Source organism: Giraffa tippelskirchi, chromosome 3 (genome assembly GCF_054371585.1).
Source record: "Giraffa tippelskirchi isolate mGirTip1 chromosome 3, T2T-mGirTip1v1.2.pri, whole genome shotgun sequence".
Lineage (NCBI taxonomy): Eukaryota > Metazoa > Chordata > Mammalia > Artiodactyla > Giraffidae > Giraffa > Giraffa tippelskirchi.
This window is the reverse complement of record NC_137277.1, coordinates 173111438-173130389: the sequence shown is the minus strand read 5'-3', so window position 1 is coordinate 173130389 and position 18952 is coordinate 173111438. Positions and strand designations below refer to the sequence as shown.

Here is an 18952-nt window from a genome sequence, read left to right as displayed (position 1 = left end):
TATCACTTTTCTACTCATGTGGAGATGCGAGAGTCTGGACTCACTGAAATTATTCTTTTGATATGCACCTCAAGTATCTGGGGTCAGTATCCTGTGTTCTCACATCCAGAGTTTCTTCAGGGCTCAGCTCCGAGAGTGGCTGCAGTCTGATGACTACTAAATAGCAGCTATTCTTCTCCCTGCTGAGTGCCCTTAGGCCCCCCAGCTTACAATTGGCTATGGCTGCAATTGCTGAGGACTGTGACATTCTTAGTTTACTGATATGGCAGAAAATATTCTGTCTATCACGACCCTTCCCAAAGCTGTCAAAGTGTTAGAAGGAAAAAATCAAGGTCCACTGATTCTTTAGAATTTTCAAAGCAGCAGCTAAATTTTGGCCTGAGAGCAAAAGTCACTGAGTCACATCCAACTCTTTGTGACCCCATAGCCTATATAGTCCATGGAATTCTCCAGGCCAGAATACTGGAGTGGGTAGCCTTTCCCACTCCAGGGGATCTTCCCAACCTAGGGATCAAACCCATGTCTCCCTCATTGCAGGTGGATTCTTTACCAGCTGGGCCACAAGGGAAGCCCAAATTTTGGCCTGGTTTTCTCTAATTCAAGCTCTCATTGACTGTTCCATCTCTAAACTTACTCCTTTCCAGCACTAAAGTTTTGTTTATTTTGTTTTATTTTTTCTGCTTGAGACATCCACAGATGATCTGAGAGGTAATTCTTACCCCAAACTTTCCTACTGGTACATCTGATACTGTTCGCCCATAATTAAGACTTTTTCACTTAAGAATGTAATATATGAAAGTGAAAGTGTTAGTCACTCAGTCCTGTCTGATTCTTTGTGACCCCGTGGTCTGTAACCTGCCAGGCTCCTCTGTCCATGGAATTCTCCAGGCAAGAATACTGGAGTGCACTGCCATTCCCTTCATGGGATCTTCCTGACCCAGGGATCAAACCTGCATCTCTTGCACTGCAGGCAAATTCTTTACCATCTGAACCATCAGGGAAGCCCAGGAAAGGCTTTCCTGACCACCCGGGAGCATCAAAGAACATAATATAATGGGGTGTAATCCCTGGGCTCTAAATCCCACTTCACTACCTAATATTTGATGTCTTTAGTAGATTATTTAACTTCACTGTGATATACCTTTCTCAGTGCAAAATCAGGACTGCTATCTGCATTGTAACAGATAACAGTTGTAAAGATAAATCTTGTGCTTTATCTTTGAACATTAATTTTTAAAATGCATTGTGGCACTTTTACATAGAAAAGCCTTTTTAAAAACATTGTCTAGTATTTCAGCATCAATCAGGTTGGTGTTTGATGATTTCTCTGGTACCTCATTTGTTTAACAACCAGATTTTTAAGTTCAATAGTCTGAATTTATATTCAGTTTAACTTTTCCTCAGAGAAAAACATGTCTGCATTTTTTACAGTCCAGTCTACTATGAAATCAGAATACACTTGCTACTAAATGAGACCCATTTTATTTTCCCTATATGTTTTTCTATATTTCCCTATATTTCATTCAGTGTCCTTTCTCAACTTTTTCTCTGGAGGAAGGAGGAGTAGGTGTATTCTTGAATATGAGGGAAGGAAGATAAAACTTCTATTCCTATTTGCCTCTTTCTTTCTGAGCTGAAAAAAGTAAAATAGCTAAATAAGTAATAAAACTTCTAATCAAATTCCAAACTTACATATCCTCCTAAAAAATGTTGGAATGTAAATCTCCGTCCCGCTTCACGCATCGCCACCAAGTGGAAAATATGATGACTTTGAACATCTCCAGGTTTGAGTGATCAGTTTATGAGGAAGCAGCACATTCCACTTTGGAATGTTTCAAAATTACAGTGAGTTTTTCTCCTCACCAGTCAAAATGTGAAACTCCTGCTCTCCCCGCGACAGTGATAGACACTCTTCCAAAGCAGCCTTGATACACTCCTTCCCCAGGGACCCCATCCACATCGGGCCCTGGGAATGGCAGCCCCAGTATGAAGCACTGTTGGGCTCTGCTGGTTTTTTCTACCCCAGGTGCCAGGCATGTATCATCCGTACAAATGTTGGTATAGCCAATATGGAAAGTAGCATGGAGGGTTCTCAAAAAAATTAGAAGTATAATATAGTCCAGCAATTCCACTTCTGATTATATATTTGAAGAAAAAGAAAACCCTAACTGAAAAAGATATATCCACCCCATGTTCACTGCGACATTATTTACAATAGCCAAGATGGAAAAATGGATAAAGAAAATGCACACACACACACACACACACAGGAATACTATATAGCCATAAAAAAGAAAAATCATGTCATTTGCCACAACACAGATGAACCTTGAAGGCATAAGACTAAAATGAAATAAGTCTGACAGAGAAAGATAAATGTCATGTGATCCTACTTATATGTGGAATTTAAAACAAAAAACACTGAACTTATACAGAGAACTGAGGCAAAAGTGGGTGAAGGGGATCAAAAGGTACAAAAATTCCAGTTATAAAATAAGTAAGTTGTGGGGGTGTCATGTACATCATGGTTCCTATAGTTAATAAATCTGTATTGCATATTTGAAAGCTGCTGAAAGAGTACATCATTAAAGTTTTCATCATAAGAAAGAAAGCATATGTCATACAGACATGCAAATTCACAGAAATTTTCTCCAGAAACTTTATTCAACAGAAATTATAATAGCCTGGAAAGTAGAATGTAGGAGACACATTGTTAAATCATTCTGGTTTCATTTGTCAGTATGGTGACGCTATCAAGAAATAAAAGAAAATTGAAATAACCAATTTGCCAAGTAGTATGCTCACTCCTGTCATCTCCATCAGACATCAAGGAATGATATAACTTCATCAACTTTAATGGTCACACCCGTGAAACTAAGGACAGTATACAAATGGTTGACTTGTGGACAAAGAGAAAACATTTGAAATATCAAAATAGCTTGCTGGCTGTCTGTGACGCTCCAGCTTTTGATCACCATGGCTGGCAAGTTTCTTCGTTGACTGACTCTCTTCAATCACCGCCATATCCTACAGGTATTATCCTTGCTGCCTAATAAAGCAAATTTCACAAGGTTATTCTTCCTTGTTTTACTCATTTAACTCTCTCTGTGTTTACAGGTTGACATTTTCTGGGTCGTTGTGGATGATCAGTGTGTTCAGTGTGCTGGCTCCTGGGGGTCCAGCTGCAGAGGCCATTAGCAGTTCAGGTGTTTGGGGAGAGGGGATCTTTTTGTTTGTCTTGCCCATTGGTTATAAATTGGGCAAGCTCACATTCTACTCCCCTCTGCAAGATTCACCGCATTTTAGGATTAGAGAGGACCTGAGAGTCAACATCACCCACCCCTCTGCTTATCCCCGTCCCGCTTCACGCATCGCCACCAAGTGGAAAATATGATGACTTTGAACATCTCCAGGTTTGAGTGATTAGTTTATGAGGAAGCAGCACATTCCACTTTGGAATGTTTCAAAATTACAGTGAGTTTTTCTCCTCACCAGTCAAAATGTGAAACTCCTGCCCTCCCCGCGACAGCGATAGACACTCTTCCAAAGCAGCCTTGATACACTCCTTCCCCAGGGACCCCATCCACATCGGGCCCTGGGAATGGCAGCCCCAGTATGAAGCACTGTTGGGCTCTGCTGGTTTTTTCCACCCCAGGTGCCAGGTATGTATCATCCGTACAAGCAGCGTGGGGGGCCGCAAAAGCCTGTGAAAACTGGACATTGTATCCAAAGGTATCTCATCTTTTTGAAAGTGTCCTGACCGCTCTGGACAGGCTGCTTCCGTTTTGTGATTCTAAACCCTCAGGCACTCCGCTGAAAATGCAGGCAGTTAACCACACCAGGGTCCACCAGGAAAACAGGGCAGATTCATATTCAAACAAAGTGCTCTGCTGATGGCAAGGAAGACATGTCACTTCCCATTCTCATAAGCGCTGTCATCGAGTGGACTGATTTAGCATATTGGTGCTTTTATTTATTTACTTATTTTTGGTATTTTTCAGTCACTAAGTCATGTCTGACTCTTTGCAACCCCATTGACTACAGCATGCCAGGCTTCCTTGTCCTTCACTATCTCTGGGAGTTTGCTTTGGGAAATACTAAATAAACTAATAATATCTTAAAAGAGCTCAGGCATTTGAAGGCCAGCAGTAAAACAAGGCACAAACAACTAATATTCCTTCCCTAAATTCTCCAGGGCTTTCTGTGAATGAGCAAAGAGGTACTGCAGGGCTGGCCCAGCTGAACACAAACAGGGTGGACTAGGAAACGTTGGTGCTCTGACAAACCAGCCCCAACTTCAGTGTTCTCTGTCACAACCACTCACATCCTTCATCATCAAGAGAAAGGATTTACTGCTATTTACTATGGTGTTGTCTTAGGAATACCTACGTTATAGTAACACTTGCAAACCATAGGCCCAAAGAAAGTAATCTGTAATTTTAGAAAGCATCCATAATTAGGTAGAAAGGACTGGAATTTTAGGGCAAAGGCAGAGATTATTCTCAGCACCTTAGAAGTTGTCTGATTAAAATAAATAAAATCAGCCAACATATGAAGCCAAGTTTGCATATGTGCCATTTAACTCCTTAGACCAGTTAAGCAATTTAAAAATTTTCTCAACACAATGGGAATCATTGAGAGTTAAGCAGATTCATTCCCCTGTGGGTATCCCCACCCCACACTATCATTTAGCACCCTGCTCCTTGCCAGGGTTTCCTCCAGAGGCACCTACTCACGTTATGCCATATTCTTGGCATTTTCTCCCTTTTCTAAAATCTCAATTAACCTGTTCTCAATCCAACTCTTATGAAATATTGCTGATATAATTCACTCACAATAAATTGTTAATGGTTGAAAAAATGTTCAGTATGTGCTCTTTTCCCCATATATTAATGTGTTACAAGGGGACATCCAAGGAGAAAACAGTTTTGCTCAAAGAATAAATCTCTAATGGGCTGTAAATCCCACTCTGGAGAACTCAGGTCCTGACTTGTTTTAGTTACTAACACTTACTGCCATCATCTGAATATTAACCACTTGATGGATGATGCCTGGGGCTATGAGGTCAACAGTAAGGCAGACTGCTAAATTCTTACCCTGTCTGGGGCAATTGAAATTCAGGATTCACAAGGCCTTACAGTCAGCGGCAGAGCCCACTCCTGTGGTCCTGCAAAGCAGCTAAAACTAAATAATGGGCATAAAAGACACCCAGGTGAGCTAGGGACCCTGGAAGAAGGGTGGGGATAGGAGTGGGCTCCTTTTGGTATTCAGCTCAGAAACTCTAATAACCAATTTGAAAGGAAAGCTGAGTTGATGAGGTCTATGTCTCCCCTACCTGTAATGATTATGTCGCCTTTATAGTTGAAAGCACAGGAGAAGATCTCATCCGTGTGTCCCTCAAGAACCTGGAGGCACTGACCAGTCTGAGCATCCCAGATTCTAGCTGTTTTGTCAGAGCTGCCAGTGAGAAGACGGTTGCCTTGGGGGTTGAAAGAAATCTACAGGCAAGCAAGGGTGGGGGGGAAGCGATCACAGGTTGGTGTAATTTGATTCCCAGTATATTTTTCATCAGTAAAAAGCGGACATCACTAAGTTACCTGTTCACCTTCCCAGCCTGGTACTTATTCTTACCTAGAATAGTTCCTTCAGTGGGGGAAAAAGACTGCAGAGACTGATACGTGAAAATTAAAATCTAGACAATGATGTCTGATTGCCTACCTCTCACATACAAGTCTAAGGATAAAGACCACAGCTCCCTTATACTTTGAGGGTTCCCCACCCAGCTTCTTTTCGTTTCAGGAGGAAAGGCTGTTGACACCAGTCTCTCCACTCAAACCGAGAGGCAGAGCCCTGGTGTGGATGAGAATGCAAGTCAGGCATCTTCATACCCAAATCTCGGTGTCACCTCTACAGACCAACTTTCTGTCATCACGAACATAGAGATGGTCCTTCAGTCTGTGGCACAGAATGTCAGGGCCCACAGGAGAGGACTTTCTGTGTTGCTACTTAAAGTGCAGCACTTTCCATCCATGGGCGCTTGAGAGCCCCAGTGGGCCAGGCATTGTCACATGGTATGTGAGCAGCAAAGAAAACTGTCAGTCCTCAGTTCCTCTGGATGTCGTGTTTATAACCTTTTCTAAATCATCAGAAGATGGTGATGTGGGTCACTTCCTCTGTGACTGTAGGTTTGATGAGGGCAAGCCCCAAGGTTATGGGTTTTTTCATCACAGGGTCACCAGGGCCCAGCATGATGCCTAGCATAGTGGGAGCTCTCAAAATGAATGAAAGAATGCCTTAGCTTGGCACCCCAGAGAAACGCCATTACTGGATGGCAATTCAATAGATAATATATCAGTTAACAAGCATAAAATGCAATAATGTAGAGTCTGAGAACTCTTTCTACTCATACACACACAAAAACATGTGCGTTTATTGAGTGCTCCACGCCAGACACTCAGCAACATAGCTCAGTCTGTCTCCATGGCCTGTTTCCCACGGCCACATCCCTCATCTCTCTTACTACCAATCACCCGGGCCTCCCAGCCTAATGCAGAGGATGTGCTCTGCAGTGTCTAAGAGACCAACCCTGATGGGCAGGAGGGCAAGGGCCACCAATAGCAGGGGAGCCTGCAGAGACCTGAATCCATCGAGCTAATACATTAAAAAGAATGAAAAATCTCATCTTAGGCATGAGACCAAGGAATTGGGTTGAGCTGGGGGTGAGAGTCACCAGTCCCAGCCTTCTCTCCAATTTTCTGAGGACATCTCTAAACCTCAGATCACTGACAGGATGGCTGTACTGCATGGATAAGCTTTTGAGAGGAGTTCATATGAAATTCTATTTCAAGATAGGTCATTTTTAACTTTTTTAAGTGGTAAATATTTCTAAGAAATACTTCCTCAATGGCATGTGATCTACAGGACACTTGACATTTGCTGTGCAGCCTGTTCTTTTGCATAATTTAAAGGGGTGTGTTTACTAGAACCAGGAAAAGCACTTTACTAGCTTCTTAATAGCTTTAATAAGTATGCTTTGCTAATTGAAACTTTTTTCATGGCTGAGGAGAATTCTCTTTTATACTTTGTAAAAAGTTTTAGAAATCATTTTATTACACTGAGTTTGAGGACACATTTGAAAATAAACTCTTCAGGTAACTGATTTCTACAAAATATGAGATAACTGGACAAAACCTTGGTACTATCGGTGACAATAGACTGATTTGTACTAAGCCTAATGCTTATTTTTGAAAATAAACAAATTGCTCCAAATGAGAAAAGCAACTCACCTTTGAAATTTCTCCTTCATGGCCTTCCAATTTGGTAATACATTTTCTTGTGGCCGCACTGAAAATTCTTGCTGTTCCTTTTTGAGAGGAGTGGAGATATACATAAATTCATCAGAAATGCAGGACTTTGAACCACATGCCTTGAGTTATCTAAATATCTATCCCTCTGACATGTAAGCTCTGTGCTAAGTTTGTCTTCTTGCCTGTGGTGAGAGCCAGACACTTAATACTATAAATTGAAGCTGATCCCACTACAGGAGAAGAACGGGGGAAAGAAGCATCTCTCAGGGCCCAGCTTATTAGAAGAGACACTAGGTTCCAAGACAGATGGAGGTGCAGTGACAGAAATTCAAAAAGAATCAAATTTTAAAGAGAAAAAATGGGGACACACAACAAGTTTTGATGATTCTGATTACCTACAGAAATAAATAGCAAGACTAATATCATACACCAAATATGAGTCTAAGGTTACAGAAGACACAAAAGGCCTTCTGAGAGGGATCAGCAGCCACTACTTACAAAGAATGAAGAATAGGTGCTAGGAAAACCTTTTCAACAGAAAAGGCAAATAGAATGATTTGTTCTCTGCTGTATATACGTGCCTAGAAATGCCAAACTCGTATTAAACACTCAATAAATAGATGTAGGATGGATGGATGGATGGGTGGGTGGGTAGATGGATGGATGGATGTGTAGATGGATGGAAGGAAGGATGGATGGATAGATGGATGGATGGATGGGTCGATGGATGAAGGATGGATAGACAAATGGATGAATGGATGGATGGATGGATGGATAGAGGAAGTTATATAACATTTCCTTAGAATTAAGGAATAGAGTTGTTACATAAGCATAGAAGGAGAAAAACAGAAGTAATGAAATTGTTGTCATAAAAAAATTAAAATTTATCTGGCCAGGTGAAGGATGCTGCCTCAACACAAAGTATAGCATCAAGGTAAAATTCACAAAGATAGGGAATTTTGGTTACTTAATTTCCATTTATAGAGAAGCAAAATATCTTAATTTTTAACTTTCCTCTCTGACAACTTCAGGAGGAAGTAGACAAAAATTGCTATAGTAGAATTAATATGATTAAAATATAATATTGCTACTTCATTGGATATTTCAAAAGCTTTAAAGGAAAGTGATCCACTTGTTTTAAGAGTTTGTGAATAAGACAAAAATATGCAGTATAGACTAATACATCAAATTTTTCAAAAGTATTTTTAAGCTTCAGAAAACACAAAAATAATATAGCCTGAGATTGCAATTTTTATAAGATAGAAATATGAATAAGACATCAAAAAAATTCAGCCTTGAGAGTAACGCCAGTGAAGGTGAAAGAGGCAATAAATATAAAGAAACTGATTGTAGCTGCACAGGCAACTAACTCTGTTGAATGAGATCAAATTTTAAGATGGGAATGAGGAACAAAGACCAAAGATAAATAAAAAATGGCTCTAAAAATCAAGACTTCTTAGGAGGGACAGAATGAAAAGAGGTTTACAACACAAACCAAAAGAGAAAGATGTTTTTTGAAAGTGAGATGCTATTGAAGAAAGGCAAGAATAGAATCACTGCTACGGGAAACAGCAGATGATAGAAAGGACAAAACTAAAAGAACTGAACTTATATTTTATTCACCTCCATCGCTCAGCATCCTGATCACTGTCCTTGCTTGTTTCTTCCCCTGCACCACTGACAACTCCTGACAACTCCTGACATTCTATATAATCTAATATTCTATATAAGACGCATGCATGGTATTGTTTGTGGTCTCCCCGTTCGAAACATAGCTCAAGGAGGGAAGAGATGCCCGTCTTTTTTTTCCATCGATATATCCTGTGTTACTAAAGAATTCCTGGCACAAAGTAGGCACTCCATATACATTTAATAAACAGATTCTTTTGTAAAAATGAGAATGAGATTTAAAATGAAAAGGGCAGATTCATTATTTTTAAGGGATGATTTTTAAAAGCCAAGATCTGCAAGAAGATGAGAAAATAAGTAGTTAGTTTAAAAAATAAAATTCCCCAGATTCAGGGTGTTAATATTCCAGGATACAAAAAAGACATGGGTGTATGATCAAAGGATCACCTTTGAAAAGTCCTAATGAGTAAGAGAACAGCTTGCAAATATAATTTTGAAAAGTGAGACAGTAATAAAGACTATAATTAAAATGAATCACAGGCAAAATTCTACAACTGATTATAACGCAAAGTAGCTACTTAAAAGTATGCTAGTCACAAGGAGCAAATATAGGCAAAGAAGCGAACAGAAACAGCCTAGAAACAGCATTCGATTTTTTGCCAGAATTTCTTAAAAAGCTATTAAGGAACTTATACAAGCATAGTGTAGTCACATGTGGTCAGTAAGGGAATTAAACATATGTGTAGCATCATACATGATTATCAGAGAGGTGACTTAGAGTGAAAGCTTGCTCACATTGTCAGGGCAATGACATAGTCATAGAGTAGCAGGACACGCACTCACAGCGGGTGACAGATTCAGATCACCTGTGGTTATCACAGAGAGGATGTAGACATAGGATGGCATCAAGCATGATGGTACCATGAGGGAGATGGCGCAGACATAGTTTAGGATCCAATGTGATCAGAAGGATGATGCAGATAGAGTGTAGCATCACACCTGTTCATCAGGGAAATGACCTAGACACAGCATAGTGTCACGGATTACTGATAAGAAGGTCACATGGATACAGTTTAGAATCAAGGAGATGAGATAGACATAGCATAGCATGATCCATGACCATCAATAAGATGATTCAAGTGTAATGTAGGGTCATGCATTGCAGTCAGAATGTTGATGCAGACACGGTGTGGATTGCGTGTGTAGTTACCGAAGAGATGACACAGCTTTAGTACAGCATGATTTGTGTTTCTCAAGATGATGAAAAGACATAGGGTAGCATCACACAAGCCATCAAGCAGATAATGGAGACATGGTGTATAGTCATCTGTGGACTGTAGGGAGATAACACATATACAGCGTAGCAACATAAGTGGTTATCAATAGATGACATAGATATGTTGCAGCACCATACATGGCCTTCATGGATATGAAGCAAACTGGGTCATCACACACAACTGTCCAGGAGATGATGCAAAATAGGGCAGCACTCCACATGATTGTGAAGGAAATGATAAAACAAGGTAAAGCATCACACTGAGCTTTTGAGGAGAGTACATGCACACAGACATTCATCATGTGGAATTATCAAAGAGAAAAGTCTCACTTTAAAGATCACACATAGTTATCAAAGAGATAATATAGCATCACATGTGCTTGCTAAGCAGACTTTGCACACATAGAACTGCATCGTATATGGTTGTCAAAGTGACAACACAAACATCTTATGGCACTATCTAGTGTCATCAGTGAGATAACCAGCAGCATAGTGGCATACATAATCATTTTTAAAGGACAGAGCTATACATAACTTGGTTATTGTCCAACACTTTTGGGACCCCCTGGACTATAGCACACCTGGCTCCTCTGTCCATGGGATTTCCTACTGGAGTAGGTTGCCATTTCCTTCTCTAGAGGATCTTCCTGGTCCAGGGATCAAACCCACATCTCCTGCATTGGCAGATGGGTTCTTTACCACTGAGACACCAGGGAAGGCCCAACAATAACAACATACATAATTATTTTTAAATGATGTATATATAGCATAACTTTATTTATTATTGTCAAGAAAATGATGCAGACAAAGAATAAAAATATACATGTTGTCAAGATGATTAGACTGTGTAGCATCTGACTGTGGTTATCAGTAAGATGACATAGACATAGCATAGACTCATAAGTGGTACTCAAGAAGATGAGGGGTAGCACAGCATTATATATGTTCATCATGAAGATTTGCTAGACCTGGTAGAGCAGCACGTGTGATCATAAAGGAGAAAATGCAGATTTATTATGTCACCATTGATAATGGTCAAGCTGATGAGAACAACATAATGTAGCATAATGCACGGTCATCAGGGAGATGACCCAAGATATACAAATATATATAGTTATCAAGGAGATGATAGAGATACAGTTTAACATCATATGTGGTTGTCAAGGAGGTGACACAAACCTTCTACAGCATTGCATGCGATATCAAGAATATGATACAGACACAGTGTAGTGACATGCATGGACATATAGAGATGAGGCACATGTCATTTCTATCAGAGCTGGTCATCAGGGAGATGACTTATAATGCAGACTCACATATGTTTATTAAACAAAACATAAATCCCTCCATAAATTAAATGTACAAGCAGATTACCTACCATCGGCTGAAGCAGTTGCAATAAGCTTTCCGGTGTAATCAAAACAGCTTTCTAGTATTTCATCATCATGGCCTGTTAATGTTGCCACACATTTTCCATTTACAGCATCCCATAACTACAATTAAAAAAAAAATGATGAAGACTATGACTTCCTCTCTAACAGGCAAAGATGGCCAGTAGTCTTTATGACATGTAAGTAGGGAAAACCACTAGACCATTCAGGTATGATCTAAATCAAATCCCTTATGATTATACAGTGGAAGTGACAAATAGATTTAAGGGACTCGATCTGATAGACAGAGTGCATGATGAACTATGGACGGAGGTTCGTGACATTGTACAGGAAACAGGAATCAAGACCATCCGCATGGAAAAGAAATGCAAAAAAGCAAAATGGCTGTCTGAGGAGGCCTTACAAATAGCTGGGAAAAGAAGAGAAGCAAAAAACAAAGAAGAAAAGGAAAGATATTCCCATCTGAATGCAGAGTTCCAAAGAATAGCAAGGAGAGATAAGCAAGCCTTCCTCAGCGACCAATGCAAAGAAATAGAGGAAAACAACAGATTGGGAAAGACTAGAGATCTCTTCAAGAAAATTAGAGATACCAAGGGAACATTTCATGCAAAGATGGGATGGATAAAGGACAGAAATGGTATGGACCTAACAGAAGCAGAAGATATTAAGAAGAGGTGGCAAGAATACACAGAAGAACTGTACAAAAAAGATCTTCATGACCTAGATAATCATGATGGTGTGATCATTCACACTCACCTAGAGCCAGACATCTTGGAATGTGAAGTCAAGTGGGCCTTAGAAAGCATCACTACAAACAAAGCTAGTGGAAGTGATGGAATTCCAGTGGAGCTATTTCAAATCCTGAAAGATGATGCTGTGAAAGTGCTGCACTCGATATGCCAGTAAATCTGGAAAACTCAGAAGTGGCCACAGGACTGGAAAAGATCAGTTTTCATTCCAATCCCAAAGAAAGGCAATGCCAAAGAATGCTCAAACTACCGCACAATTGCACTCATCTCACACGCTAGTAAAGTAATGCTCAAAATTCTCCAAGTCAGGCTTCGGCAATACATGAACCGTGAACTTCCAGATGTTCAAGCTGGTTTTAGAAAAGGCAGAGGAACCAGAGATCAAATTGCCAACATTCGCTGGATCATTGAAAAAGCAAGAGAGTTCCACAAAAACATCTATTTCTGCTTTATTGACTATGCCAAAGCCTTTGACTGTGTGGATCACAATAAACTGTGGAAAATTCTGAAAGAGATGGGCATACCAGACCATCTGATCTGTCTCTTGAGAAACCTGTAGGCAGGTCAGGAAGCAACAGTTAGAACTGGACATGGAACAACAGACTGGTTCCAAATAGGAGAAGGAGTATGTCAAGGCTGTATATTGTCACCCTGCTTATTTAACTTATATGCAGAGTACATCATGAGAAACGCTGGGCTGGAAGAAGCACAAGCTGGAATCAAGATTTCCGGGAGAAATATCAATAACCTCAGATATGCAGATAACACCACCCTTATGGCAGAAAGCAAAGAAGAACTAAAGAGCCTCTTGATGAAAGTGAAAGAGGAGAGTCAAAAAGTTGGCTTAAAGCTCAGCGTTCAGAAAACTAAGATGATGGCATCTGGTCCCATCACTTCATGGCAAAAAATAGATGGGGAAACAGTGGAAACAATGTCAGACTTTATTTTTTTGGGCTCCAAAATCACTGCTGATAGTGATTGCAGCCATGAAATTAAAAGACACTTACTCCTTGGAAGGAAGGTTGTGATCAACCTAGATAGCATATTTAAAAGCAGAGACATTACTCTGCCAACAAAGGTCCATCTAGTCAAGGCTATGGTTTTTCCAGTGGTCATGTATGGATGTGAGAGTTGGACAATGAAGAAGCTGAGCGCTGCAGAATTGATGCTTTTGAACTGTGGTTTTGGAGAAGACTCTTGAGAGTCCCTTGGACTGCAAGGAGATCCAACCAGTCCATCCTAAAGGAGATCAGTCCTGGGTGTTCATTGGAAGGACTGATGTTGAAGCTGAAACTCCAATACTTTGGCCACTTCACGCAAAGAATTGACTCATTGGAAAAGACCCTAATGCTGGGAAGGACTGGGGGCAGGAGGAGAAGGGGATGACAGAGGATGAGATGGTTGGATGGCATCACTAATTCGATGGACATGGGTTTGGGTAAACACCGAGAGTTGGTGATAGACAGGGAGGCCTGACGTGCTGCGATTCATGGGGTCGCAAAGAGTCGGACACAACTGAGCGACTGAACTGAACTGAACAGCTGATTAAATAAACTGTACCAAAATCATGTGTATAATTTTCGCTCTTCGTTCATTATCTTTGATTCACAACCAGAGACTGCAGCCAGCCATCTAACAAGGCATGCTTTTGACACAGAGAAGATCAAAGACAGACTTTAGAATACAAATGTGTCACTATTTTACGAAAAAAAAAATCTCAAAGTGCATGCTTCACTGACGGAGTAGAAGCAACCTCTTTTCATACAAAGGTCATCAAGTGATAAAGAGCTTGATCTAAAACTACAATATGCTAGGAAATGAAAAGCACACTCAGATTATAGTACATTTAATAGACAATCTGTGTATCTAATAGTAATTCTAAAACATAAGCTCGTAGCAACAGAAACATAAAGGCAGGGAGACATCATGTTGAGACGTTTTGACGTTTACACTAATGGAAGTTTAATGAATGAATAGAGAGACATTAAACAAAGATAATGTGCCTTCAAAACATAGGATCTTTTAGCACAGGGAACTCTACTCAGTGCTCTGTGGTGACCTAAATGGGAAGGAAATCCAAAAAAAAGAGGGGATATACTTCTATGTGTCGGTGATTTACTTGGCTGTATAGCAGAAACTAACACAACACTATAAAGCAAATATACTCCAGTAAAAAAGGTCTTTTAATACATTTGAACCATCAAAGCTATTTTACATCATAAATCCTTCAAACTTGGAGGATCAGCAACTTGAAACTTAAAAATTACCAATTTTTGGATAAATTAATATCTTAATTTTCTAGCACCTTTCAAATGTGTTAATGCTGCAATGAGTACTTGACACAGTACAAAGCACAGACACAAGAGTTATAAAGCAAAGGTATTTCTCGAGCTTACCTTGCAGGTTTTGTCCATAGAGCCAGTTAATATCAGAGAGCAATCCCAGCTGAACAAGGCGCTGCTGATCTCAGCACAATGTCCGATTAAGGTATACACCTTCCTACAAAACGGAAACAGTTCAGACTGGTGAAAGATGCATTCATTCAGGATGTGTCCACAAAGAATGATGTCAAACCATCAGTGTACAAGGTGAATTTCAGTTTTTACAAAATATCTGTGATGGCTTAACTGTGGCTCAAAAAGAGTGAACTAGGCTCTCAATTTCATCTCAACAAAAATATACTTAAAATTTTAGGCTTAAGTAGGCTTCCCAGGTAACTCAAGTAGGCTTCCTGGGTAACTCAAACAGTAAAGAATCTGCCCACAATGTAGGAGACCTGGGTTCAGTCCCTGGTTTGGGACGATCCTCTGGAGAAGGGCATGGCAATCCACTCCAATGTTCTTGCCTGGAGAATCCCCATGGACAGAAGAGCCTGGTGGGCTACAGTCCATGGGGTCGCAAGGAGTCGTACACGACTGAGCGACTCACATACACACATAATTAAAATTTAAACAACCCAAGATAACAACATTACTTAAGATAATGCTTCAGAAAAGCATGGGTAAAGAATAATAAAGGTAATCTGAAATCCTGGAACTAGTTTTACACCAGATGGGTGGACCCCTCTGTAGTTCAGAAACTATCCATCAGTCGTCTAAGAACCCTTCCTTCTCAATGCATCCATCTTAATTGGGATCCCTGAAAACTGACCCCCCCCACCACTATCAAAATGCAGATGAATCCAAGAGTGGAGTTTTACAACACAAATAAGCTAATTTAGTTAACTTCTTAGCAACTAGAACCAAAAATAATTAGGAAGAAAATTGAAGCTCTTGTACTAAATTAAATTTGGATCATTAGCCGTGATTTTATTTATTCATGATATCCACGCCGACCCTAAAGACAAACCATTGAAATTTGATTACACTGTACATGGAATAAATAATAGTTACATAACCAGGCTATTGCTAACATTCTCCTTTATGTTGCTGTTTGCCATTATTTGCTGAGAATTCTGGGGAAGCATATATACCAAGTAAGTCAGAAAAAGAAAAACAAATTTTATATATTAACACATATATGTGGAATCTAGCAAATGGTACTGATGAGCCTATTTGAAGGGCAGGAATAGAGACGCAGACACGATGAAAAGATTTTGGACACAGCAGGAGGAAGGAGAGAGTGGGACAAATCGAGAGAGTAGCATTGAAACTTATACATTACCATATGCAAAATAGATAGCCAGTGGGAAGTTGCTTTATTAACACAGGGGGCTCAATTAAGTCCTCTGCGATGACCTAGAGGAGTGGGATGGGCTGGGGGTTGGGAGGGAGTCTCAAGGGGGAGGAGATACATGTATGAAAGTGAAAGTGTTAGTTGCTCTATCAGGTCCAACTCTTTGCGACCCCATGGATTTTAGCCCGCCAGGCTCCTCTGTCCATGGAATTCTCCAGGCAAGAATACTGGAGTGGGTTGCCATTCCCTTCTCCAGGGGATCTTGCCGACCCGGGGAGAGAACCCAGGTCTCCTGCACCGCCAGCAAATTCTTTACCATCTGAGACACCAGGGAAGCCTTAATGGCTGATTCATGTTGTTGTAAGGCAGAAGCCAACACAATATTGTAAAACAATTATCCTCCAATTAAAAATAAATTAAAATAAAAAAGAAATATCATTAGAGAATGAACTGATTTGCTTCCAATGTGTCCTATTCCTATGAAATCCAAGGCACGGTTAATAAGTTTAATATTGAGCTGATCAATAGCAAGTACTTTCTTAATCTTCTGATTCAGGTTTAAAAAAATTCTTAAAAATCAAGGATACCTTCCAGTATCAGCATCCCACACTGTAACTGTGTGATCAAAAGAGCCCGTGATGATCCTGTTTCCTGACGTGTTAAATGACAAGGAGATGATTTCAGCTGAGTGTCCCTAGGAGAAGAGCAGATATCCACATGCATACCTGTAAATGAAACAATTTCTACCCATGTATCACATAACAGTCCAAAAGAAAGTGCTACATAAAGGCAAAGCTCTATAGGGAGAAGAGAGATTAGCAGTTGCCGGGTGGGAATAGAAAAAGACTAAACCAAGGGCACAAGGGTTTTTTGGGGGGTGGAGGGTGGGAGTAATGGAAATGGTCGAAAACTAGTATCTTGGGTGATGGTTGTGCAATTCTGTAAATTTACTAAAAATTGAGGAGATCCAACCAGTCCATCTGAAAGGAAATTAGTCCTGAATATTCACTGGAAGGACTGAAGCTGAAGCTGAAACTCCAATACTTTGGCCACCTGATGCGAACAGCTGACTCACTTGAAAAGACCCTGATGCTAGGAAAGATTGAAGGCGGGAGGAGAAGGGGATGACAGAGGATGAGATGGTTGGATGGCATCACCGACTCAATGGACTTGAGTTTGAGTAAATTCCAGGAGTTGATGATGGACAGGGAAGCCTGGTGTGCTGCAGTCCATCGGGTCACAAAGAGCTGGACATGACTGAGCGAATGAACTGAACTGAACTGAAGTTGTTTTATAAAAAAAAAGAAAAAGAAATGGATATGTGTTTCAAAGGACTTCATTCATACTGTTGTGGAAATGCTAAAAAGTTCTCTATGCTTTATGGGCTAATTTTTTTTTCAAGTCTTACTCAGTCATCTCCAACTGTTTGCAACCCCATGGACTGTATTCCTCCAGGCTCCTCTGCGCATGAAATTTTCCAGGCAAGAATACTGGAGTGGGTTGCACTTCCCTTTTCCAGGGGATCTTCCCCACGAAGAGATTGAACCCAGATCTCTTGCATTGCAGGGAGACTCTTTACCATCTGAGCCACCAGGAAAGCGCCCTGTATGCTTTATGAGCTAATAATAGGTGATGGGCAAAAGACAAAAAGCTTGTGAAATAAAGCTAATGTTTTAAAAACTAAAATTCTTATAGTGAATTAACATGAAATAGATTAACAAATATCTAGCCTTTGGCCTGACTTTCATCTGGATGTCCTCTAGGGTGGATAAAGCAAACTGTATGAGACAGTGGGAAGAATGGGCCCCCCTCTGCTGTAGATCCTACTTGGATGTAGCCCTCATTTTGCCTAACAATTTCAGTAAATTCACTTAATTACTTTTTTCATAATAAAAAAGTTCATTTACAAATTAAATTTCTAGTTGATTCCAAATGACAAATATTAAATGAGGCTGAACACTAAAATTCTGAGCACATAAATGTATTCCCTGGTGTCAGACAGTGTGCAGAGTAGGACATATGCCTTCCAATGCTCTTAGGCATTTGTCTGAAAGAAGAGGTGGTGAAGAAGCCCAATGCACAAAACTGATGAAGGTGAAGATGTGAAAAAGTATGCTTATGTAAATAGAACAAGACACTCATTTAATAAAGAAAAGCTCTTGCTGTTAGTTAAAAGCACTGCTTTTCCTCTCTTTTTCTAGTCCTTTTTCTAGTCTAAACTTTCTTAGAAAAAGCTCACCTATAAAATGGGTTCTATTTTTTAAATCCATTTATAATTCAAAAGAATAGGATAACGTGATTTCCCATTCAACTCTTCCCACCTATTGCCACTGGGAATCACCCTTTTTTGTCTGGGTAGGGAGGAAAGAAGTGGAGGGTAGCAGTCAAGGATGGTGCTGAATGGACGTGTGGTGGAGACACACAGGACCCCCACCAAGATACAACATCAGCATCCACTCTTTGGATAGCAGTGCCCTTTGACCTTGTCACCTCCTGCCACTTGCCCATTATACTTCAGACTTCGTGATACAGGAAGCTTCTGGGACTGGAGATTAGAGAAGAAGGGAGTTAACAGTCATCCTTTTAAGAAATCTTCTGGCAGGTTCCTCCAGTTCTGCCTCTTCCAAAAGGTGCCAGCCTCCACGTCCTTTGCTTCTAGCCAGGTAGATGACCATAGGTTTTAAGCAATAGACACTACCTTTTTTAGACTGAAGCTACTTGAAATAAAAAGCCCATCCGGCTTTTTTATGGGCTTTTAAAAAGCCCAAAAGCCCAATGTGTCCATTTAAGTCTTTGGGAATTGCCAGCAAACCAACTGAAACACTGTTTTACTGCAGTCTGAAAACCAATTGCTCAAAAACATCTTCTAACTTAGAGTTTATTTTGTAATAAAAGTATAAATAAAAAAAAAAAACTCAGGCAAAA

General features: G+C 40.2%; 1 protein-coding gene across 6 annotated transcripts in view; it reads right to left on the bottom strand.

Moving 5' to 3' along the window:
- Positions 1-2645: 2645 nt before the first annotated feature.
- The window catches only part of DAW1 (dynein assembly factor with WD repeats 1), a 38382-nt gene continuing 22075 nt past the window's right edge, over positions 2646-18952 (bottom strand). For 4 of the 6 annotated variants that reach the window (XM_081584801.1, XM_081584803.1, XM_081584797.1 and 1 more), the window contains 6 exons: positions 16615-16721; positions 14749-14851; positions 11591-11705; positions 7287-7363; positions 5336-5498; positions 2646-3049 (listed from right to left, as the gene is read on the bottom strand). In XM_081584801.1, coding sequence (XP_081440927.1) covers positions 3015-3049; positions 5336-5498; positions 7287-7363; positions 11591-11705; positions 14749-14851; positions 16615-16721 — 600 coding nt within the window. In that variant the 3' untranslated portion in view covers positions 2646-3014. Of the gene's footprint in view, positions 3050-3583; positions 3705-5335; positions 5499-7286; positions 7364-11590; positions 11706-14748; positions 14852-16614; positions 16722-18952 lie in introns of those variants that run through there. The other 2 variants (XM_081584798.1, XM_081584802.1) reach the window with 2 other exon arrangements.